Source organism: Paroedura picta, chromosome 15 (genome assembly GCF_049243985.1).
Source record: "Paroedura picta isolate Pp20150507F chromosome 15, Ppicta_v3.0, whole genome shotgun sequence".
NCBI lineage: Eukaryota > Metazoa > Chordata > Lepidosauria > Squamata > Gekkonidae > Paroedura > Paroedura picta.
Genome location: NC_135383.1, coordinates 12,737,032 through 12,762,078, shown reverse-complemented (window position 1 = coordinate 12,762,078; position 25,047 = coordinate 12,737,032). Strand labels below are relative to the sequence as shown.

General features: G+C 48.9%; 1 protein-coding gene across 1 annotated transcript in view; it reads left to right on the top strand.

Moving 5' to 3' along the window:
* Window positions 1-845: 845 nt before the first annotated feature.
* The window catches only part of SH2B2 (SH2B adaptor protein 2), a 44,730-nt gene continuing 20,528 nt past the window's right edge, over window positions 846-25,047 (top strand). The window contains exons 1-2 of the mRNA XM_077311549.1: window positions 846-1,053; window positions 22,843-23,727. Of these exons, the coding sequence (XP_077167664.1) occupies window positions 22,870-23,727 (858 nt within the window). The 5' untranslated portion in view covers window positions 846-1,053; window positions 22,843-22,869. The remainder of the gene's footprint in view (window positions 1,054-22,842; window positions 23,728-25,047) is intronic.

Sequence of the window (25,047 nt, the reverse complement as noted above, 5' to 3'; positions counted from 1 at the left end):
AGGGGCCTGGGGTCACCATGAGTTGGTTGTAACTTGACAGTGCATAAATGTGGGAATTGACCTGATTTATGCTATGGGGAGGGGATGTGCTCTGCAGGTGTTCTAAGGCAGGGGTAGTCAACCTGTGGTCCTCCAGATGTTCATGGACTACAGTTCCCATGAGCCCCTGCCAGCGTTTGATGGCAGGGGCTCATGGGAATTGTAGTCCATGAACATCTGGAGGACCACAGGTTGACTACCCCTGTTCTAAGGCATTTCCCCCTTTTAAATGAATACGTAACTCCAGGTTTGGCCCTTGCTAAGGTTATCCCATGGCACAGCAAGGCCTTCTGCACATGTTCAAGTTGTGGCTTCCTGCCCATCATGTTTAACTCTGGCCAAGTTTATCCAGTTGTATGAGAAGACCCTCCATGTCTGCCCCATGCCCCTCTTCCTGCGATGATTTCATTTTTGCCGGGCTGGCCATGACTAGTCTTAACTGATCCATTTCCACACAAGGGCCGACCCTGGTTGGTTTATGAGATCGGATGGGACCGGGCTGGCCCCGGCCACCCAGGTCAGGGCAAGAGATATATGTGATATATGGCTTAGAATACAAGCCCGGTAGAAGATGTGAAATTAACAAGCGACAAACCATCGACATTAAAATCTCGTCCCTTAAAACCCACGCGCCCTTTCTCATTTGCTAGAAACGACTCCGGAGGCGGCTTTGCTATCGGGAGGTGCGCTTTGCACATGCCCTTGGCCACTTTATTCAACCAAAAAACCCAGCCAGCGCCTGGCCGCGTTTCCTGCTGCTGCCGGGGCCCTTTAAACGGCGGCGGTGGGAGGAGACGGGGGCCGGCCTGGAGCCAGCGCCGGTGGCGCCCTTTGCTGGCTGCTGCGGCGGCGCTCCGGCTCCGGCTCCGGTGCAGAGGGGGGTTTGCGCCGCCCCGCCCTCCTCCTCCTCCTCCTCTTCCTCCCCGCTTCCAAGCCCGGAGCCCGGCAGCCGCCGCCAGACCGCCCGCCCGTCCGCCCGCCGCTGGAGCTGCCCTTCGTGCCTGTCGGAGCCCGGTAAGCGCGGCGCCCGCGCCGACCACCTCCTCCTCCTCCTCCTCCTGGCAGGGTTTTTTTTTCAATGGAGCTGCGCAGCCCGCCTCGCCTCGCCTGGCGCGGGTGTCTCCTTTCATGCGCTCCTTATTTTAAGCTCTGGAGCTTGGTGCACGCGGCAGGGAAATGGGGGGTGGGGGGATCGCTGGCGTGGGCGCCCCCCACCCACCAACCCACCCCGCCGCCTTCCCTGCCCCCTCTCTGGCTCTCCTTGCCTGGTTCCGCGCGCTCCTTCTGTTTGCACCCCGCTGCTGCCCGCCCGCGGGTCGCCTTGCACGTGTGGATGAGCGTGCGCGTGTCTGCGTTTGCCTCGGCGGTGCTGCGTGTCTGGAAAGACCGTCGCGCGTGGGGGGGGGGTTTTGGGGGGGAGATGGCCCCCTCTCGGGGAGGGGGGACCTTTGCAGAGCCCCCCCCTCCCTCCCGTCTCCGCACACACCCTCTTTCATTGTTTGCAGGTGTGGTGGTGGTGGTGGGAGTGTCAAGGCAAGGCGAGGGACGTGCCCAGGTGGTTTGCCGTGGCCTGCCTTGGAGGTGTCCCATTCAGGTCCTAGCCAGGGTCCACCTCTGCTTAGCTGAGGAGCTGGGGCCATCCTGGGCTGTCCAGGTGAGGGCCAATATCGTTTTCTCTTAAAGAGAAATGGGTTTGGGGGGTGGGGGCTGCGTTTTTTGGGGGGAGAGGTCCAGCCCTTTAGGGAAAAAGCGCCCTTCTTCCCCGCCCGTGCCATTTTGGGGTTGCACACTTTAGTGGCGTTTCTCGCTCTTCGGCATCTCGAGCCACCGGGAGTGTGCCTGTGCGCATGCACATCTGTCTGAGTGGGAGAGATTTCCCTTTGCTGGAGGTGTGCCAGGCTAGATCAACACCTCCACATGCGGTGCTAAGGCAAGGATGGATTTCTCAGGAATGTTTCATATTCTCCCCTCTCTTTAAATTAAAAAAAGAAAAACAATTCTGGGTGTATCTAGCTCAGTCCTTGCATGAGAAATGTATTGTTCAAGTGGGTGGGCTCAGCGTTCTCTTACACCGGTGTTTGCAAATGGACCAGTGAGAACCAGACGATAGGCGTGCCTGCCATGATTTGGGGGTGACAGTCTTCTGCAGCTGTGGCCCCCCTACCTGCTGTGGCCCCATTTCACACCCGGTGTCCACCCTTGTGTGCAAATTGCTCCCGATTGGCGGGGCTGTGGCTGTATGGGCTTCTTCCCGCCTACCTTCCTTTTATCAATGGACCCCGTTTTTCTTTCTTCCTTTCCGTGGCTTGCAGGTGCTTATTGTGTCTGCTGTGGCAGTCGTGTTCCTCCCAGATACAACAAAACCCCTTTAAACCCACACCCACACCCCCAAGACTTATCCTGCTGACCCGTCTCCTGCTTTCCAGGGCATACCTTCTTGCATTATTTATCTTTAGCAAAACGCCTGTCATTATGACGGGTGGCTTATGTGCACTGCATTGGTATATGCATGTGTGTTTATGCACACAGTGTATCCCTTGTGCGCTTTGCGCACAGAAACAGATTGCATCCCCTGGCAGGAGCCTCTCGGAGGTGGAGGGCACTGCCGTCTGCTGCATGCAGCTGTGACCCCCCCCCCCCAGGACTATATGCTTTTTTCCTATAGGAATGAATGGCCGTTTAAGAGAGAACGTATGCCTTATACCGGGGACCCTTGAGACTCAAGCCTGTTTCTGCAATCTGTCTCCCCCCCCTTCCCCCCGTTACTTGGATACCATTGAGTATGTTGGAATGTTGTGAGCCACAATAAATTGTTATGGTTTGGGTGTCATGTGCTTCGGAGCGAGACTGAAGAAATTAGGCCTCTGTGTTTGTGCGCAAGATGTTTTCTACGCTTCCTTCAAGCACCCCTTAAATGCAGAGAGATATTAAAATTTCTTGCATGGCGTGTGCGTAACGCACTCAGTCGACCTTCGGATCCCATGACCACCAGGCAAGAGACATTCGGAGGTGGCTTGCCGTGGCCTGCCTCCCCGTCACGACCTTCTCCCATCCAAATTCTAGCCAGGGCCTGCTGCTGCTTAGTTTCCAAGATCTGACTAAATTGAGCTTGCCTGGGCTATCCAGCTGTAGACCAGTGGTCGCAGAGGGAAGCTGAGATTTGGCTACTTGATCTTCGCAAGCAGCTGAGCCCATTGCCCGTTGAAGAGGAGGGCTGCTCTCCCAAGATTGATCGGAGCTGCTCCTCCTGGATGGACCATTAATCCCTCCTCCCCCTTCCCTGCTGCAGATGTATCACTCCTGTCCGGTGGGCTTATAGATGTACGCATTCATTCATTTTATGAACCGAGTGATTAAGACTCCACCGTAGCATGAATGGTTCTCGCCTCGCCCTGTAACAGATGGCCGGGTGCCAAAGGGAGGCCTCCCTTCAGCATAGGCCATGAAATAGTTTAGTCTTTTCTTGTTTTTAATGTTGATTTGGGGATGCTAATTCCGTCTGCTGTTTTTATGGCTTTTGCAAGAGGACTTGCCTGCATGCTGCGGTGAACCCACTGGTAGCCTGCGTGTAAGAACGGGCAAGTGGGGATTTTCGCTTTACAATTGAAATCTGGGGACTCTTTTCTGGGTAAAGGTGAGTTTTAAATCAGATGTGCAGGTGTACCTGTGTGTACCACCACCACCCCTGCAATTTCTATGGATTGTAACTTTTTAAGTATATCAATATATTTGTCTGGTGGGTGCCCGCTCTGTGCATCTGATGGTGAGCTCTGACTCACGAACGGTTAGGCTGGAGTGAATTTTATCAGCCTTCTGTTTTATTGTGGAGGACTGGTGGTGGCCCCTCTGGAATCAGTACAAGGCAACTCCACGTGTTCTAGAGCAGGGGTAGTCAACCTGTGGTCCTCCAGATGTTAATGGACTACAATTCCCATGAGCCCCTGCCAGCAGCTGCTGGCAGGGGCTCATGGGAATTGCAGTCCATTAACATCTGGAGGACCACAGGTTGACTGCCCCTGTTCTAGAGAATGTGGCTGGTTGGTTTCTTGTTAGGTGTGGTGCTGAGCTAGATTCGCTATGCCAGCCTGAAATTGCCCCATCTTGGAAGCTAAACAGAGTCGTGCTTGGTTAGAACGTGGATGGGAGACTTCCAAGAAAGTCCAGGGTTGCCATGCAGAGGCAGGTAATGGCACAAACACCTCTTTCTCCCCTCCCTTGAAAACCCCATGAGGGATTGGCACAAGTCAGAGGTGACTGGCTAGCACTTTCCAGCATCAGTCTACTGAACTGGGATTTAATTTTTTCATGGGTTCTGATTTGACACCGTCACATCTGGCCTTAATAGGCACCAGGGGCAGTTCAGAACCTACAGGAAGTAGTTGTGCCCTGTGCTTTGTTTTGCCAATTCCTCCTTGTTTGAGAGAGGGTTACAGATCTCCTCTTTTTGGAACTTTGTTTTTTCCTCCCGATTTTAGTGATGGGCCCACTTGTCACTTTCATTGTAGGGTCTTCTGGTTTCACAGTGTAACAACCTCCCTCCCTACGCTAGGTGTGTGTCTGCATTTGTTCTTCGTGTTCCTCCACGCAATGGATTCTGAGCCACAGAAGCTGATTCCAAAATACATCTAGTTAAGTGTTTAAAGGGGCTGGCTCCGTGTTCTTTGTGGGATGGGTTAACACAGCTCCCTCTCTAGAATTGGAACAGGAATCTGAAGTCTAGATCTGAGGGAGAATGCTGAGAAGATGCCGGATGGCCGTTGCGTTCATTCAATGTTTTCCGTTTCAAGATTGTGGCTGATTCGGCCTACTTATTCTAAACTTCGGTGGACTCGCTCTGCGCTCTTTTACTTCCTCCTTGAGACTTTTAAGGTGAAGCATTTCGGGAATATTTTTGATCCCTCTGTTTTGGTGAAGGCTCCAATCTGCTTTCGGAACTTCTGGAGCCTGCTGGATCTCAGAGAGAGTGGTATAACCCATGCAGAGTGGTATAGCCCATGCTGGGTGCTTGTAAGATTCACACTCTGGTGAGAATGAATCTCAGGGCTAAAAAGAATTCTTTCCTAGCCTGGATGGCCCAGGCTAGCCCACTGTCATCAGCTCTTGGAAGCAAAGCCACATTGGCTCGGATTCGGATGAGAGACTGCAGAGACAGGCAATGACGAATCACCCTTGCATGTCTCTTGTCTTGAACCCCTTATGGATTTGCCATAAGTTGGCTACAATGTGAAGGGTGCTCTCTACCAAAAGAACTTCTGCCTGAGACCTCAAGGATTTGCGGCTTCTCTCGGGGATCGGACTTGGTCTATGTTCAGAGGAGCTCTCTGGAGTCTTCTATTAATTTTTGGATAAAATTCAGTTGGCCAATTGGTGCAAATGGGGTCTCCGGGCCTTTGAGTAAGAGCGGCCCAGTGTGGTGGGTTAGACTGGGTGTGTGACGTTCCCAGAGTCACCTAGCAAGTTTCAAACTGGCTCTTCCAGATTCTAGTTTGATGCACTAGTTGCTGTGCCACACTAAGAGGTTTTGTCATTTTTTACATTTTAGCCGCGGGTGGGGAGTGGGGGAGGTGTTTCCAGCCTGGGGACTGTTGATTGGATATTATTACGCTGTTACTGCTTATGTCCTAAGAACATGAGAGAAGCCATGCTGGATCAGGCCACTGGCCCATCCGGTCCAACGCTCTGCATCACACAGTGGCCAAACCCCAGGGGCCATCAGGAGGTCCACCAGCAGGTCTTGACTGTGGCTAATTTGTGCTGTGGTTTTGTGCTTTTCTTGCAAGCTGCCTTGAGCAGGACTTTAGAGTGGCAGTGTGTACATTTCTGGAATAAACATATTTTACTTTTTTCCTGTTCCACCTTGGTGTTGGGAACACTTCTGAAAAGATGACGTAGGGCCAAATAGTTTTGCTAAGATGCAAAACCCTGAAACATTCAATCGGGCATCTGTGGATTTTATGTCGTGTTTACGAACTGTCACTGTGGAATGGTGGGTGGTTGAGTGAGAAAGAACCCATGAGACGCGTGTGGGTGTTGTGGTGTTGATGTGAATTCACTGGGTAGGCTTGGCCAACTTGTTGACTTCCTTGGCCCCGTTCTGTGAAATGGGTTGAATGTCTGGTCATGAGGGAGGTTGCCTACACTAGGGGTAGTCAACCTGTGATCCTCCAGATGTTCATGGACTACAATTCCCATGAGCCCCTGCCAGCAAACGCTGGCAGGGGCTCATGGGAATTGTAGTCCATGAACATCTGGAGGACCACAGGTTGACTACCCCTGGCCTACACATTGAGCAGGAAATCCAAGACTGCTTCTTCTGGCAACATTTTAAGGCTTCAGAGTGGCTTCTGGGTTCATAGAGCTGGAAGGGACCTCCAGGGTCATCTTTTCCAACTACCTGCCCACCCACAGTGACCCCAATTTCATGCCCCAGTGATCCCTCCAGCAAAAATCTCCCAAATCCAGCCTGGCCTGGAGGAAATTCACCTACCATTCCACATCAGCAATTAGCAATTCCCTGGGTATGCAAGGGTGCTTAAGCCGGGAGTTAATTGGATTGGGTCTTTCTTAAAGGGCAAGGACTTTTTTGCCCTGGTGGTTTGTGCTTTTTTTAAAAAATTACTTTCTCTAAAGCGCTTCAGGAGCCTTCGAGTGCCCGACATGGAGGAAGTAAAAGTTAGTGAAATAAACAACAAACGTGGCACCCGAATCAAAATCCAGCAAACCCTGTGATTTTTTTTTAATTAGCGTGGGTCGATGACGTTACTCCCGGCTTGAACTACTAGCGATTGTAGTTGCCACTGGTATTAAATGCTCCTAGCAAACTGGGCAGCGATTTCACACTGGTGACTCCCACCCCATCCCTTTCTCAGGCTGCTTTTTGCTTGGCAGTTGTACATAAATATCCCCCTCTGCACGTAAGCCAGAGAGGAACATTTCCTGGCTATGCCCAGCAGGGAATGGATCTAAGTTATCCTAGCTGGAAGTCTTTTGAGCCATATTTTGCATAGCTGCTTATTAAAGCGAGAGTATCGTGGGAGGCCGCCTAAGTGTCACCGAAGAGAAGAGCATTCGAGGTTAAATCCATATCCGAGGGCTTATGGGAATCCCTGGAGAGGAGGGAGCAGAACGGAAGCCGGGAGCTCTCAGAGATTGCTCATTCACCCAGGCATGACTGGGCATACGCTCAGCTATCTTGGGGCTTCCTACAAGGTGTCAGGTTTAATGTGCAATTTACACTCATTAGAAATAAATGTAGAAATCAGGCAGCCAACATGCGCTCCGTAATTTAATTTCCCAGCTTGGATATTATTAGGCAGCAGTGCTGCGTAAAGTAACCTACATAGTAATAGGAGCTTCCCCAAATTTGTTTGGCATTCTAGCAGCCTCTTGGCTTCCTGTGCATCTTCTCCCTGTGATAGATCCCCAAGACCTCCTCTTGGGGGCAGGGACTTAATTGTTTTTCCGCTTAGTGCAGGATACAGCGGTTTTCTTCTTTAAAATTTCCTCCATCAGCTGGTGGCAGCTCTCCAGGGTCTCAGACAGAGGCTGGCCTTTTACCAACAATCAGCAGTGCCGAGGATTGGACCTCCTGTGGCTTTCTGCATGCAAAACGAACGCTCTGACGCCGCTACATCTCAGAGAGAGCGCAGAGTGGCACGACACATGCGGGGCGTTCGTAAGATTCCCGCTCTGGTGAGAATGGATCTCGGGGCTGAAATAATTTCCATTCTGACCTAGATGGCTCGGGCTAGCCCAGTGTCATCAGCTGCTGGAAGCTAAGTAAGGTTGACCCTGGTTCGGAATTGGATGAGAGACTGCAGGGAGGCAATGGCAAATCGCCTCTGAATGGGCGCTAGTTATTTTACTCAGTCCCTGGCCAGCAGAAGCCTGTGTGCAATAAGAATATCTAGCATAGCCTTTCTCAATTTTTTTTTTTGCCATTGAGAAACCCCTGAAACGTTCTCGAGGCTTTGAGAAACCCCAGAAGTGGTGCAACCGTGCAGAATATGGGTGGGAAGCATAGCAGTGTACAGGCCCACCTGGGGCCCCTCCCCACCCTCTCCACGCCCATCATTGGCCATTTTGGGAGGGGTGGGTAGATTGTCATGACCATAGAATCATTGAGTTGGAAGGGACCTCCTGGGTCATCTAGTCCAACCCCCTGCACTATGCAGGACTCTCACATCCCTGTTGCTCATTCACCGTCACCTGCTACCCCCTCGGACCTTCACAGAATCAGCCTCTCCATCAGATGGCTATCATCCAAATGCCGTCCATTGACTATTAGATATGAGAATAATGATAAAATTTGATCTGTCCTAGTAATTGAAGGCCACATTCTGCAAGCGCAGGTCCACATTCTTGCCTATATCAGGAAGAGCCCAAATCAAAGAAGAGGGAAACCAATAGCTGCAATCCAGCGTTCCGTCCACACGCCGATCCTGTTCCTCTGTGCAGGAATACTGGCAAACGTGATATGGCAAACATCATTCTCCATGTTCTGACTGTCATGTGTGCACTGGAAAATATTTAAACCTTTACAAGGAGATGGTGTTTTTAGCTTTCTATGTGGCCTGAAAGCCCTTTGGAATGTTTCTAGCCCAGTGGTTTCTAGCCCAGTGGTTCTCAACCCCTTTCACAGGGGTCGCGGCAGGGCAAGCAGCTTGGGGGGGGGCGTCTACACAACAGCCTTGCGGGGCAGATCGAGATAGAGCATTTGTCTGTCTGGAGCAGCGGAAAAGAGCGAGATCGGCATGGTGGGACAAGAGGCAGAGCTGAACTGAGAAACCCCGGGGAAAAAACCAATTTCTATACAATCATGAACCATGGGTCTTCACGCCATTGGTCAGTTTTGGTTTAATTTCTGTGAAAGAACCCTTGCATAATTTTACGGTTGGGGGTCACCACAACATGAGGAACTGTATTAAACATTCGCGGCATTAGGAAGGTTCTAGATACTCCCCCCTGCTCCTCTAGTATTTGAGCCCCTTGGATTTTGTGTGTACCAAATTCAAGTTTCTCAGTCAGTGAAATCCAAGTGTCCTTTATCGAATTTGTACACACTAATGCAATAAGAGCCTCTTGTGGTGCAGGGTGGTAAGGCAGCAGTCATGCAGTCTGAAAGCTCTGCCCATGAGGCTGGGAGTTCGATCCCAGCAGCCGGCTCAAGGTCGACTCAGCCTTCCATCCTTCCGAGGTCGGTAAAATGAGTACCCAGCTTGCTGGGGGGTAAACGGTAATGACTGGGGAAGGCACTGGCAAACCACCCCGTATTGAGTCTGCCATGAAAACGCTGGAGGGCGTCACCCCAAGGGTCAGACATGACTCGGTGCTTGCACAGGGGATACCTTTACCTTTACCTTTAATGCAAGCGTTGCAGGAATGGGGTGGTGCTGGCAGACTGAAACCAATTTCTGCAGTGAGGAAATGTTTCATGCATACTTCCTTTCTGCTTCTTTCTGGAGGGGGAGGACACCCTTTGATCGTTCTTTGGGCATCTGTTGGGGGGGGGAAGGCTCTTGCTTACTCCACAGCTGGACGAATTCCTAATAGGGCAGCGGATAAAGAATCCGAGAAGGGTTTGTATCGGTTCTCTGGACAAAGGTTTTCTAAGCCTTGAATGACAGACGGAGCCTTCAGCCAGTCCGGACAAGAAATCAAAGCTTGCATTTAGGAGGCTGCTGGTCCGAGGAGGTGGCGCTGTGTGTTGAATGGGAAGGCATAATACCGCTATTTAGAAGGTATTAAAAAAAAAACCCAAAACGCAACCAGGAGATTCAAGACGGCCATGCAGAGGAGAGAACAGAGACCGCCAGTCTGATGTGTCTTGTTTATGTTCCATTCTATAGATCTCCGGTTGGCGCAATTAAAAAGGACTCTGTTCTTGTCAAACTTGGGCAGAGATGGGGAGAATTTCTTTATCCCTCCACTCTCCTAAATTGCAGTTCTAAGCGGTTTTACGTGCAAGGGGAAACCTTTAGCTGTCTCTACACCTTGGTTTGTAAACTGCTGTGGAGGAGGAGGGGGTTTTCTGTTTTGGGATGGAAAACAGAGATGGTCTTAGACAGCCTTTCTCAACCTGGGTTAGTAAAACCAGAGTCCAGTAGCACCTTTAAGACCAACAAAGATTCATTCAAGGTGTGAGCTTTCGAGTGCAAGCATTCTTCCTCAGCACTTGAAAGCTCACGCCTTGAATAAATCTTTGCTGGTCTTAAAGGTGCTACTGGACTCTGGTTTTATTGTGCTACTTCAAACCAACACGGCTACCCATTTGAAACAACCAGGGTTGAGTGAAATCCTGGGGGTTCTTTAATTAATTTAGTTAATTAATTTAATACGTATATATTAAATGTCTTAAACATTTATCAGGTGATATGACCATATATGGAATACTGGCCCCTATGATATGGCAAACGTCATTCTCCATATATGGTCATATCAAGCCACTCCCCCCCCCCATTATGGCCAATGATTGGCTGGGAGGCGGTGAGAAGGGGAGGGGTCTTCAGCGCTGTGTTGTCGAACAGTTTAATGCACGGTGGGTGGCAGGGAGGTGGTTTCCAAGTTGCACCAGCTCTGATTAGGAAACTGCCTTGATTTTGTTGGGTTTTTTTGGTGGGGGGGGGGAGAGATGCAGCCAAGCAGGGAGCAGACTGGTGCACCGGACAGCGGGGATGTGATTTGCGATTAGGATGCAAGAGACAAAAAACTCCCTCGTGCAGCCAACTGTATGCAAGACAGAGGCACAACTGCCTTCTGAACTGGGAACAGGTTGGAGGGTGCAAAAAGGAAAATCTCAGATTTCCACGGCGAGTCATGGGAATGGGGTTGGGCTGCCAGGGTCTGGTTTTCAGAAAAAGTGAGTTTTCAAAGGACACGCTTCCCCCCCCACTTTTTAACATTCTCTTCTGCCTCCTCTCTGACCTTCCTCTCTCTTTTTGACCCTGTCTGCTTTCTGTTCTTTTGGCAGGGGGGCAGTCTGGATCTGGGAGATGTTTTGTGGGGGAGACAGCTCCCATTCAGAGCTCTTTGAGGAGGAGGGGGGGTGAATGGATCTTTCCTTCCCCTTGGAAGTTTCTCCTAGATGACGGGCAGTCCTGTGTTTGTTTTGAAAACCAGCTGGCTGCTTAAACAGCTCAGGTCTAGTCTTGTGCAGCAGCCCGGAGTCGGTGAAGGTGAAGTCCTTAAGGCAGTGGTGTGGACTGTACCACTTCAGGTGCTACCCTCTTGTAGGAAACTTCCATGTTGCATGGGAGGGGTTCGGTACCAGTCTCTTCCAGTTTCCTAGTGGCCAGTAGACATTTGGTGACAGGAACCTTCACAAATGTGAGTTTCTCCACCTGCAATCTGAAGTACCTACAGTCCTCTTGACTGCATGAGGACTGTACCACCTCCACTGCAAGCATGGGCATCCATGCAGCATGGGACAGAATACTTCTCTCGCTACTGACCTGTCTCCTTCCTTGTTTTTTCCTGCCAGGAGGAGTCTGGGGGAAGCCAGCCTCGAAGCTGGTGGGTCCCCGTATAGATCACCACAGGGGATCCATATAGATCTGGGGTGGCTAAGCTGTGGCTCTCCAGAGTGTTTTATTCCTTTTCTCTCACCATAGGGGCAGTATGAGCCATGGGGCTTTGGGGGAAGCTGTCTGGGGCTTTGTGTTCAGGGAGGGCCCTGCTGGTCATCTCCACAGCCCAAGAGTTCCACTGCTCACCCACTGTCCTGTCTGAATCTGTGTGGGTTTTTTTTTTATTTACAAATTTTTCTATTTGTATTACCAAAAACGAGAAAAAGACGAAGAGAGAAGAAAACAGTAAAAAATGAAAGATGAACAACATAAAAACAATCTTAACGAACTTCACCCTTTTGTCATCCAAAGTTTTTCTCTTACCTAATACATGTAAAAAAAAAAACCCTCCACTACTTCTTGATATCGTCCATATAAAAATGCCCGTGTTCTTCATCAAACCTTCAATCTACTAAATGAGTAACTTTTTGCATTTTACACAATCCTCCAGTTTTATCCAACCCGTCAGACGTGGCTGGTAAGTTCTGTTTTCTCCAACCTTGAGCAACTAATAATCTCACAGCGTTAGCAGCGTGGGGAAAAAAAATGACGTTTCCTGTCCCCGTATTTCCCCTGGTAGTACACTCAATAACATATAATCAGGATACACCGGGGAATTTACAACATGATGTTTCTTCTAACAGCTTATATACATTGACCCAATTAAAAAAAAAATCACATTGCCACCTATGAAAAAGTCAATTGTTGAACTGTCATTTCACATTTGGTCATATTTCCTGAAAAACCACTCAATTCTAACTTAAGCTTGAGAAAAGACTCAAACCCGGCAATGTTTCTCCCTTCTTTCTTGAGCTGATCGCAGCTCTTAATTTTACACATGCTAGTCAACGTGTCTTTGTAACTTCAACACTGCGTTCTTTTTCTGTAGAGGCTTCGTCCTGTCTGAATGTTGATCCATCTTCCTCCCCACCAGAATGCTTGTGTTTTGCCCAGAGCCCAAGACCACCCCTGTCCCTCTGCAGTGTAGGCTTCCCTTGACCTCTTCCTCTAACGCTAAGCCGGAGAGACAAGCCGCCTTCCCCTCTGCCTTTTCATGTTGGAGGCTGATGAAAGAAAGCCTTGGTTTGGGAGCGCTGACATATCACTAATGATCTTCATCTGCATTTATGAGCACCTCTTCCCTGGTTTTTCGAATGGCTGCAGGCCTGACACTGATTAAAGGGACCTGCCATATGTGCGTTCCACGCCGGGACGTGACTTTCCAGCCTTTACTTGCTGAAGATGCCTGATTATCCCCCTGCTCTTGGCGTTGCCCCCTCCTTTGCTGGATGCCGACCTGTCACCTCTGAGTTTTCGAGCTGGCTTGACTTCTTTTGCAGGTGTCGCTTTGGTTTTGCGTCTCCCGGGCAAATGGGGAACTGGGTTGTGGGTGCTTTGGACTCTCTGGGAGGTGGAATTAGGCGATGGGATTGGTAGAGGTGGCAGGAATTAACATCTTCTGGGATTGGGGGTGAGTGCTCACGGGCATGCTGGCTTTTTAGGTGGCTAGGAAAGTTCCCGGCAGGCCGTTGCCATGAATGGCTGCCAACAGATGGGTCAGGGCAAGGCACGTCACCACCACAGGGGCCAATATGCTCGGCTCCAGGGCTGTTTTAACTTCTCTCACGGGAGAAGAAGAGCTGGGTTTTTTTAAACCCCGGTTTCCACTACTCAAAGGTGTCCCGAAGTGGCTCACCGACACCTTTCCCTTCCTCTCCTCAAAACAGGACACCCTGTGAGGTAGGTGAGGCTGAGAGAACTCTGAGAGAACTGCTCTGTGAGAACAGCCCTAAGAGAACTGTGACTGGCCATCTAGTCTCCAGGAATTGCAGCTGTTTTTTCTGATGAGAGAATTGAGTTCCCTTCAGAGGGGAAACTCTATGGAACTGTATATTGTAGGTGAGATCCCTCTGTAGATTCTCCCCTCCGCAGGTGCACCCCCCCCCCAAATCCTCAGGAGTTTCCCAGGCCAGAATTGGCAACCTGAACTGAATGTCAGACTAAACATGGTGGGGAAGGAGAAGGGGGAAAAAAGCAGATGAGACAGCTAAGAATAAAGTAATTCTTCTTTAATTCCAAGATACAAGCCAAGTCAGAACAAGATTTGGAACAGCATTCATTTTCAAAGTGGGAATTCTTCCTTAGTGACCTTGAATTTCTACCTTTCTGCATGAATTATGACACTGTCAAACGTGTTGATCATATTTGTCACATTGCAACATAATGTAAAAACCTTTATAAAACGCCAAGATTCCCCAAATTCCCATGCCTTAATGTCCATGAAATTTCTCAAGCAGTGTGTATTTTAATCAGTTGAACACACTTCCAACCGCACATACAAGAATTAGATATTTATAAGGTACAATGAAGAACTATCATTCATTCATCTAACACAAAGACTCTCTAGTCTTAACATAATATATACCTGTTGTTTATCAACAGGCGAAAAATTGTATCTGGCTTAGGGACTAGAGCCCTGGTTTATTTCAAACGGGAGCCGAAAATTCAAGGAATTTGAATTCACACACACACAATACCTTTATTGGCATAAAGCAGATTAGCAAAATGAATAGAGAGAGTCAGGATACATCAAGCAGTTTAAGTTTAAAAACTGAAGACAAAAATTCAGCCGTAATAAAGGTGACACTGGCATCCTTATCACTCAACAAAAATTGGCAGATCAGGTCTTTTGAATGATTTCTCCATTTGGGTATAAGAGGTATAGCGTGCCTTCGCTGAACAATAAACAAGGGACAATCCAGTAAGATATGTTGCATGGTGTCAGGAGTGTTTAATTCACAGGGACATAGTCTGTTTTCGAAAGGAAAATTGAATTCCTTGAGCATCTCTGGGAGGAGGTCTCTCTCCAGCCGTGCTCCTCAGAACCCTTAACCTGGTGTGAACAGGACTGGCCTAAAGGAAGCAGGCAGTGAAACTACAGAGGAAGGCATGCAGTGTTTTATTGCTGACGGCTAGCCTTTTAAGGTTGCCGTATTTGTCAGTGCTGGGGGCAGCGCTTGTCTCCCTTGAAATCATTAAGAGCCAGGAAGAAGCCAGGTTTTATTTGGGAGGGGGGGGGGAGCTGCAGGAGCTCAGCTTAGGCTGTCAGCTTCCATCTCCCCATTGCTCCCTTATCAGCTGTTCTTCTCTGCCCTTCCGGGCAACGCCCCCAGCTTCCCTGCCCCCAGCTTCCCTCCGCATTGAAAGTCAGCTCGTTGCTATGCTAGCCCTTAGTTTGTTTCCCCAGGCTTTAAATTCTGTACTTTTTGAGGGACGGATAAAGCCGGGACGAGCTCTTGCAAGCCGTGGATTGGCACACCTTTATTCCACCGCCGTCCTTTTGTTTAGAGGGGATGCTGTGCATGCATTCCTTGATGACCAAGAAGCCAGACTTCAAGTGCTGGGAGAAATTAGTGCAAAGAGCTTAAATTCAAATGAGTAGCCGTGTTGGTCTGAGGCAGCACAAGAAAATCGGAGTCCAGTAGCACCTTTAAGACCAACAAAGATTTATTCAAGGCGTGAGCTTTCGAGTGAGGAAGAGTGCTTGCACTCGAAAGCTCACGCCTTGAATAAATCTCTGTTGGTCTTAAAGGTGCCACCGGACTCTGATTTTATTGTGTCAAAGAGTTTGTTTGCCTAAGCTTTGTTTTGTCCTTGTGTCTCTGGTTTTGAAGTCATTTGCATTTATTTTTCCTTGGCAGCAGAGAGAAATGGATGCTGGAAAGGATGCGGAGATTCATCCAGATGTTTCTTGATATTTATGAGAGCTGGCTCAGGGGTAGTCAAACTGCGCCCCCCAGATGTCCATGGACTACAATTCCCATGAGCCCCTGGCAGGGGCTCATGGGAATTGTAGTCCATGGACATCTGGAGGGCCGCAGTTTGACTACCCCTGATGGTGCTTGTGAAAGATGCAAGCGTGCATCTCTTTCCGGAGAAGTTTGCCAGATTCTGTGCCGGATCAGGCTTGAGACTTGTGCAGTGGCACGGAAGGCTCTGTGTGCATACAGACACACGCACAGCTGGCTTTAGGAAATGAGGACACTGCTTTAAACCAGAGCTATAAATAGCCGGCCACCTGAACGGCTTCCAGGTGACTAGGCACAGAAGTGTTAACCAAAGCCGCCTCCCTTTTACTTTTGAGGACATCTTGGCAGGGACTATTGTAGAAAAGCTCAGAGTGCTAGTCTCTCTTGTCGATAATTTGTAAACTCTTCCTTAACCGAAACACAGGGGGTAATTTTAAGATCTTTGCAGCATGGGGAGAAAGTGTGGTTGGGAGACGGTGGGAAATGCTGCCTCTCAGAATTACAATTGGTTTCCGGAGAGCAACTGGTTTCAGTTCCCCTGGAGAACATGGGTGCTCTGGAGGATGGCCTGTCTAGCCTCATACCCCATCACCGTCCTCAGCCTCCAGGCTCCCTCCCCAAATCTCCAGGAATTTCCGAAGCTAGATTTGGCAGCAAGAAGGGACACCCCAAAGACACTTGCTGGGTGGGCAGAAGAAACACCAAGATGACACCTAGCATGCCGGAAAGCCATAGGTGGATAACCTACTGCAAGTAGGATCAGCAGGAGATACGACATGCAGATGGACACGGGGACGGAGGGTGTGACTCCTTTGTCATCGATCCAAGTGGGTCTGCCTGAAGCAGCACAACAAAATCAGAGTCCAGTGGCACCTTTAAGACCAACAAAGATTTATTCCAAGTGTGAGGAAGAGTGCTGGAATAAATCTGTCATGGAATAAATCTTAAAGGTGCCACTGGAGTCTGATTTTATTGTGTTCCTTTGTCATTGTTGTGGACACTCTCCATCCCACCAGTGGAACCCTTGCCACGGGTTGAAAACCACTGCCCAAGGAGACGCCTGGCGTTCATTGCCACAGCTCTGCCTTTGAGGAGAAGATGTGAAGTGGTGAGCCAGCTTTCTGTCAAGCTGATGTTGCTGCCCATCTCACAGAGGCATCCTGGAATACAGTTTGGAGAACTACCGATTTGATTAACGGGCAGTAGCTGTGTTGGAACGCCTTGGTGTACAGCGGCAAATGGTTTTTCCAGGGGGGGTCTTGGCCTGCGGCCCGGGGGAATAGATTTAATGCCATGCCTCCTTTGCTGCTCTTTACATGGTTGTGTTGATGCTGCTCAGGCTTGTTGTGGATCAATAGAGGCCCAACTCTGCACGATGGAGCCTGGGAGAAAATGGAGAGGGTGCAGAGGAGAGCAAGGAGGATGATCCGGGGCCTGGGGACCAAGCCCTAGGAGGAAAGGCTGAGGGACTTGGGAATGTTTAGCCTCAAGAAGAGGAGGCTGAGAGGGGACAGGATGGCTCTCTTGAAGTATCTGAAAGGTTGGAGGAGGGTAGAGAGCGGTTCCTGTTGGCAGCAGAGGAGAGGACCTGCAGTAATGGGGTTAAACTAACTGTAGAATGGTACCGGCTAGATATTGGCTACTAGTTCAGCTGTGTAATTAGCTGCCTAAGGAGGTGAACTCCCCATCACTGGCAGTCATCAAGCAGCGGCTGGACAGAGACTTTTCATGGATGCCTTAGGCTGACCCTGCATTGACTAGTTGGCCTGTAGGGCCCCTTCCAATTTTAGGGTTCTATGAATCAAGGGCAGCCCCACAAGATGCTGACTTCTTTTTGTACCCACAGAATGGTGGTGCACCTCTGGATACAGCTACTTGGATGGGCGCTTTGTAACCCTTTCAGTGTAACCCTGCATGGACCTCTTGTTTCTTCCTCCTGTTGCACCCTGTAACCTGGATCGTGGGCGCCTGTCCCTGGTGGTTGTTGTTGTTTCTCCCAGTCAGTCCAAAAGGTTATTCCCGGTCAAAGCAGAGTGTTTTTCCAGTGTCCGTGCTCAGCGATCTTTGCCTTCTGTATTAAAGGGCAGTCTGTACAATAAGGATGTTGACTTTTGTAAGCTTTCGCTCTAAATGCTTGAGTTATTGCTGCCCCCTGGAAAGGGGGTGGGCAGCCCTACCTGCCAGTGCCAGAGTGGGTCACTTGGGTGCTACCCCAAGCTAGGGCATTGACAGGTTGCACCACAATGAACCTTGCTTTTGAATTTTTTCCCACTGCCATGAATACATACATTCTTCCTGTGGTATGAACGGCAAGTTTTCAAGTAGCAGGAACGTATTGGCTAGTGTCTGTGCTGTCACTGACCTTGATTACTACTGTGAATTGCATTTGGGTAAGCTGAAAGAATAGTGTATATATGAAGTCAGACTGTTGATCTGTTTGGTTGTAGCATTCACTGCTCCAAATGGCAGGGTCCCTACACCTGTTTTCTGAGATCATTTAACTGGAGATACGAAGGAATAAGCTTTGGGACCTTCTTCATGGCCTCTTCCTCTCCCTCTTCCCTCAGTATTTTTCATCCCTGTCCAATTCTGCTTGTCATTTCTTTGGGGTCAGGGACCTGTCTCTTGCTGCTCATGAATCTCTGAGACACGTTGTCAAAGCAAAAAATACTCCACCGCGATGTATGCACTTATAAAGGGTTTTTAAAATCAGTTTATTGGCGTATTTCCTTATCTTTCCATTTCCTCTTTCTTATTGCTAAACTGTTTGAAGTTGAAATTTGGAGAAGCCTGCCCTCACTTACCCAGAGAATACTGTAGGCCTGTCTGACCTGGAGGCGGACTCAGTTCCTGACACAATAAACAACTTGAATTTGCGCGCCCTGCATTATTTATTTGGGTCGCATTGGAGCACTCATGAGGCCTTTTAGTTTTAAAAAATACAGTGTGATGACAAGGACCATCAAACGCTGGAAATGACCTGCCCCCTTTTCTTAAGCTTGTGAAAGTCAAAAAGGTCTATAAAAACGGCCTCTTACAATAGCGGCTTTTGTAACCGGGTGTCGTGTCGCCTGCATCTACGCCAGAAGGAGTATCCAAAAGGACCTTCCGCGTAACCATCCGTTTTAATGTGTTTGTTTAAAATATTCTGACTCTGATTTATTTGCTGAACAAACCTAGACCTCTAATAAGGCTAAACCTGGCCCAGATCTACCATAAAACAGCCAAATAACATGAGGAACACGTATTGGGGGAAATACAGACAGAGAAGGGTTCGTTTTGTCTTCATGATGGCTTCATAAAGAAGGGAACTGCTGCACTGTTGCCCCAGGTGGCCTGAGGGTGGTATTGCAATTGCCTGTCCTGCACATTCTTGAGGAAATGGCGTCTTATCTGTGGCATCACATCCCCTCCCCTAAACTCCACCTTCCTAATTTCTGCCCCAAATCTCCAGGAATGTTTGACGCCAGAGTTGGCACTGCAGGAGACTGGGCCAGGCTGGAACAGCAAGTCCGGCTTGTATCACACTAGAGTTCCCAACTCTGAGTTAGGATATCACTGGAGATTTGGGGATGGAGCCTGTGGGGGGTGGGGTTTGGGGTAGGAAGGGACCTCAGTGGGGTTTAGCATTGAGCCCACCCTCATGGGCTCATGAATCTGCCCTATACTGCATCAGACTAGTGGTCCCATCAAGGTCAGATTAGTGGTCCATCAAAGTCAGCTGAGACTGGCAGCAGTTCTCTGGGGTCTTTGGTAGAGGTCTTTCACGTCACCTTCTGCTTGGTCCTTTCAACTGAAGATGCAAGGAATTGAACCTGTGACTTTCTGCATTCTAAGCAGAGGCTTGGTCATGGCGCCATATCCCTTCCAAAGCAGCCATTTCCTCTAAGGGAGCCTATCTCTAGCTCAGTTGTAATTCCAGAAAATCTTCAGTTCCCATCTGGAGGTTGGCAACTCCTGATTGTTGGCAGATGCACCGCATTGGAGAAAGGGAGCAATTCTTTTTCTTTTTTCTTTTATGGCCAGCAACTGGCCAGCCCTGTGCTTTTGCTTGTGCCTAGGCATCCTTTTCTCCTTCCAAAAGAGGAAGACCTCGGCTGTGGTCGGACCCAGATGCATGCCAGGGAGCTGTGGCTCATTCACGTGCCTTTCCCTTCCAAATAACACAGCGGGTTGTTTTTGTTTGAAGCCACAAAGTTGTAGAAGAGATGTCTTGGCTGCATGTTGCGCCACCAGGCCCGTGTGTGGAGCTGCTCTGGTCACGCCCCCGAGGACTGCTTTGCTCTTAACTTCACTGCAGCGTCCTGGTCCTCCTGAAATGCTCTGAGCCAGAATGTGGTGCGTGGGGTTTTCCGTGTTTGTGTTGTTGTGGGTAACTTCAGAACGATCCCAACCCACGACCTTTCCGCTTCTCAGCCAAGAGCAGTCAGACAGGGTGAGGAGCTTCCCTCCCTCTGCAGCCCGTTAGCAAACCCCAAGTTAGTTCTGTGCTTCACTGGCAGTCTTCAAGCAAAGGTTGGATACACACTTTTCTTGGATGCTTTAGGATGCTTTGGGCTGATCCTGCGTTGAGCAGGGGGTTGGACTAGATGGCCTGTATGGCCCCTTCCGACTCTAGGATTCTAGGATTCTCAGAACGATTCTCTTTTTTCCCTCCAGCCTCACCCTGGCTGCGGTTGCAAGCGACCAGATATAAACCTGGTCAGTTTGTAGTCCAAATGGGACTGTGGCCCGGCTGGCAGGCCTTACTTCTAATCAAGAAACAAGAGGGAGAGTCCATTTAAGCAGAGTGACACTTTTATTGCAGTAAGAGGTGACCCCAGCCAAAGTGCTGAGAGGTCCACCCACAAAAATATGGATAATTTACACTTTCATGGCAATAAATTGCTTTCTCAAGGATGCACAAAGTACCTTTGTGGGTATACAATCTCTACGTGTGAGTCTTCTATGTAAAATACATCATTCGTCCAATTATAGCCATCACACACATATCTCATACGATAGTTTCTTCATGTGTCGCCCAGTTCCCACATTCTGGCTCACCTCATCTTTCATGTTTTACTAGAGACAGTCTACAAGCTGTGTATTGTTTTTGATGATAGTTGGAGCTTTGGCAGATGTCAAGCAGATGTTGTGGCCTTTGTTGTATTTTGCCTAAACGATACATTTCTGTTCTATTTGTGTGCGTCAACTTTTAGCTCACTTAAGCTGTCTTCACAACAAAATTTGAGTCCAATAGCACCTTTAAGACCAACAAAGATTTATTCAAGGTGTGAGCTTTCATGCACATGCCTTGAATAAATCTTTGTTGGTCTCAATGGTGCTATTGGACTCAATTTTTGTTGTGCTTCTTCAGATCAACATGGGGATCCGCTTGAATTAAGCTGTCTTCAGTCACCTAAAATGACTATAAGCTAAATGAATTCAAAGAAGAGGAAGAAGAGTTGGTTCTTATATGCCGCTTTTCTCTACCCGAAGGAGGCTCAAAGTGGCTTACAGTCGCCTTCCCCTTTCTCTCCCCGCAACAGACACCCTGTGGGGTGGGTGAGGCTGAGAGAGCCCTGATATCACTGCTCAGTCAGAACAGTTTTATCAGTGCCATGGCGAGCCCAAGGTCACCCAGCTGGCTGCATGTGGGGGAGTTCTGAATCAAACCCGGCATGCCAGATTAGAAGTCCACACTCCTAACCACTACACCAAACTGGCTTCACTCTGGTCTATCATAATGACTGTGGCTGAGGAAGGGGAACTCGCCCTTGGTATTTAGCTTTGTCCAGTTCACATCCTGGTTTAAACAAGACGTCATGCAAGAACACCAGCCTGAATGTTCTTTGTTATCCCAGGACCACATTTGAAATCAAGCCAAGGACAATGGGGTTAGCAAGGGAGTTTTTATTATTGATTTCGCTGCTCAAAAGAAATAATAAACCGGAGGGACACCCCCCACACACAAGTGTCTGTGCACAGGTGGAGAAAATTGCCCAGATAAGTGATCTGCTCATCTGAACCATGTAAGAAAAGGGTGATGAATTGCACACAGTCCAGGATTGTGGATACCTTTGAAAGTCCGTCTCATGTGCAGTTTTATTCTTACAATACCCCTGTGAGTTGTTAGACTGAGAGAATAATAGGCTTGCAATCATCCAGCAAGGTACAGGTTTGAATCCAGATCTTCTTCCTTAAGACTCTGACCCAGGTGGGAGGGGCCGGCTAGGGCTTTTGCTCAGCAAGGTTTCTGATTGACTATTGGAGATTTGATTGGCAGTGCAGATTTCTTTTTCTTTTTTTAATGTTGTTGTTTTGGCAGCAGCTGCCACCACAGCACAAAGATCTCCATTGTATTACTGAAATTAAGCTGTGGCCGTCATTCCTCACCTCTTTTGGCAGCCTTTACATGGTTGTGCCCACCAGGCCATGTCAGAATTCAAAATGTGCCTGCAGACTCAAAAAGACCGACTCCCTTTTCACGGGAGACAGCAGGGCTGAACCAGGAACCTTCTGCACAGGTTTGTTAAGGAGGATGGATGAAGTGGAGTAATTTAGCGTGTGTTACCATGAGGTCCTTGAAGGGAAGAGAAGGCTTTTAAGGGAGCCAGCATGGTGTAGTGCAGGGGTGGCCAAACTGTGGTTCTCCAGACGTCCATGGACTACAGCTACCATGAGTCTCTGCTAATTGTCCATGCTGGCGAGGGCTCATGGTAATTGTAGTCCATGGGAATCTGAAAGCCACAGTTTGGCCACCCCTGGTGTAGTGGCTTGAATGGCGGAGTAACATCTGGAAAATGCAGATCTGCATCCACACTTTGAAGAGGGGAGGACAATGTAAATTGCTTTCAGCCCTCGCTGGGGAGAGATAAATGTCTGAAAAAGTATATTTTTAAATGCACAAAAGCAATATATTTTAAAAAGCCTTCTCTCTCTGCTTCATTTGCTGTTGGCTTTTTAAATCTGTCTTTATTAGAAGAGAATTATCTTTATTAACGCCCTAACTAAAGTGCAGCTTATGGAAATAATATACTATTTTTTTTTGTATGCTGCCCTTTCCTGGGCAGCTCTCAAGTTTAAAACAAGTAATAAGCTACATCTATAATAAATTATTAATTAGGCAGTTTAAGTATTAAAAGCGATTTAAAAGCCATCACTTCTTTTTTTCAATATATACCCTTACAGAAGAGAGTAACCAAATGCTGAGAGGGCTTAGTGGGTTGGATAGATTCCTCGGTAGGGAGGCCAGTATTTTAGATCTTATTTTTTGGGCCTCAACCATAGGCTTGGTGGGGCACCCCAGTCTTACAGGCCCTGCAGAAATACCACCGTAAAGAACTTTCTTTTAGAGATGGGGCAGTTTAGTCAATGGGGATAAACAGGCAACCAGGTAGGCTTCACCGCAATTACATCTCACCTTTCTTGATCTCTTGTCTTTTTGACAGTTTGCTGGCAGGTGGAATGGAGCAGCCATGAATGGAGATACCCTTTGCCAAGAACCTCCCTCCCAGCTTCCAGACTGGAGGGAATTTTGTGAGCTTCATGCCCAGGCTGCCGCTGTGGACTTCGCCCAGAAGTTCTGCCAGTTCCTGAAGGAGAACCCTCACTACGACACCCCTGGAGCAGAGACTTCTTTCTCCCACCACTTTGCTGCTAATTTCTTGGACATCTTCAGCCTGGAGGTCAACAGGGTCTTCGTATCGGATTCTCCCACCAGATATAACATTGTCCCATTTGTGGGGCTACAGAACTGCCACATGCCCTACGGCCGGGATATCTTGCCAAGGAAAGATCAAACCTCCACGGAATCTCTGGACAGCATGGACAACCCCGTGTCCTCCAGCAGGTATCTTAGCCAATCCCAGCAAGTTCAGATACGAAAGGTCTCCTCGTATGGCCAGTCCCGGAGCTCGGAGGACGTCTCCGTTCACACTACCTCGAAGCCGAAATTCAAGAAAGGCTTCTCCTTGAGGAACATGAGTTTGTGCGTGGTGGATGGCATGAAGGAGATGTGGCACAGAAGGTCTTCTCCAGAGCCTGGCACAGAAGCTACTCAAGGCAGGCGGTCCGACAGGGAACACTGTCCCCCCGGCAACAAGGAGCACAGTGATTCCAGGGAAAAGTGGACTCACAAGCTGAGGCTGACTAAAGGTCAGTCTTCCAAGGTGGACCTGGTGGACATTCAAAGAGAGGGAACCCTCCGCTACATGGTAGCCGACGATACGAACTGCGTGGGCAGCTCTCAGTGGCAGAAATGTCGCCTGTTGCTAAGGAAAGCTGTGAAGATGGAGGGGGAAAGGTTTCTTCTGGAGTTTTATGTTCCTCCTAAGGTAAGGATCTTCACAGCTAAAACTTCCTTGCAGTGTGCGTTCCCTGATATTTCTTCCTACACTGAACATGCTTTAATTTGCAGCTGTCAGCCAACCAGCAGATGGGCCTATGGGCAACCCAAATGCTTTGCAGGCCCTTTACCCCAGAACACAATTTCAGAAACTGCTTTGCATCTGTGGCCATTGCTTATTAAACCTATGGACTCTACAGGAGTGTGGATTGATAGATTGTCCTTGCTGCTTCTTGCTTGGTCCTCCTCGTAGGTTCAGAGATGGCCAATGTCTGTATTCTGGGAGAGCCCCTGTCTCCAGAAAGCCCCACCAGGACAACTAAGACAACGGCAGCTGGAAGGGCTGCAGGAGTCTTATCAGTTGATGCTACAACCCCATCAAATTAGTTTCACAATCTGCATCTCTGGAGGAATTGGTCCCTCTTGGAGACACAGATGACAAACTAATAGTCATCTAAGAGCGAAGGTAGTGGACTTAGATTGTAAGCCATTCTCCTCAGAGATGATCAGGTGTCTTGTGGTAGTGAAGACTTTAGAGCAGGGGTAGTCAACCTGTGGTCCTCCAGATGTCCATGGACTACAATTCTCATGAGCCCCTGCCAGCATTTGATGGCAGGTGCTCATGGGAATTGTAGTCCATGAACATCTGGAGGACAACAGGTTGACTACCCCTGCTTTAGAGGTTCCAGGATTCATGGGCTGAAGCATAGTTCAAGTGCAGACGGTCTTCCTCTTGTCTCTTGGGAGACTTCTAAAAAGAGCCCTGCTGGATCAGGCCGCTGGTCTACATAATCCACTATCCAGTTTTCAACAGTAACTAGCTAGAAGCTTCCTCCCCACAAGAAACTTCTAAGCAGTGCATTGAGGGCCAAAACCTCCTTGATTATTTCCCATGGCAGCAGGTCACTGCCTCTGCACAGGGAGGCTCCATGTAGCCGTTCCGTTTAATAGCAGTTGATGAGCTCCATCCTTTATTCAGGATGTGAGGGACTCCGAAAGTGGTGACATACCTCTTCAGGGAAGTGGGTACGGAAGTCTGATGTGGGTCCAGACAATCGATCATTCACCATTTCCATTGTGCAGAAAGACACTAGGCCTGTAAAGCAACTGGGGGGGGGGGAGTGGGTTCCAGCGATGTTTACTGATGTCAGCAGCCATTGAACTTATGGGAAAGGCAGCATAAGCCCGGGGGAGCTCTCACATAACCCCAGGTTTCCCTGAAGCTCTGGCTGGGAATCCCTGGCCTATCACTTTCATTGAGTTAACCTGCCAGTTGAAGAATTAGAAAGGAAACTTTCTGTCTCTTAAT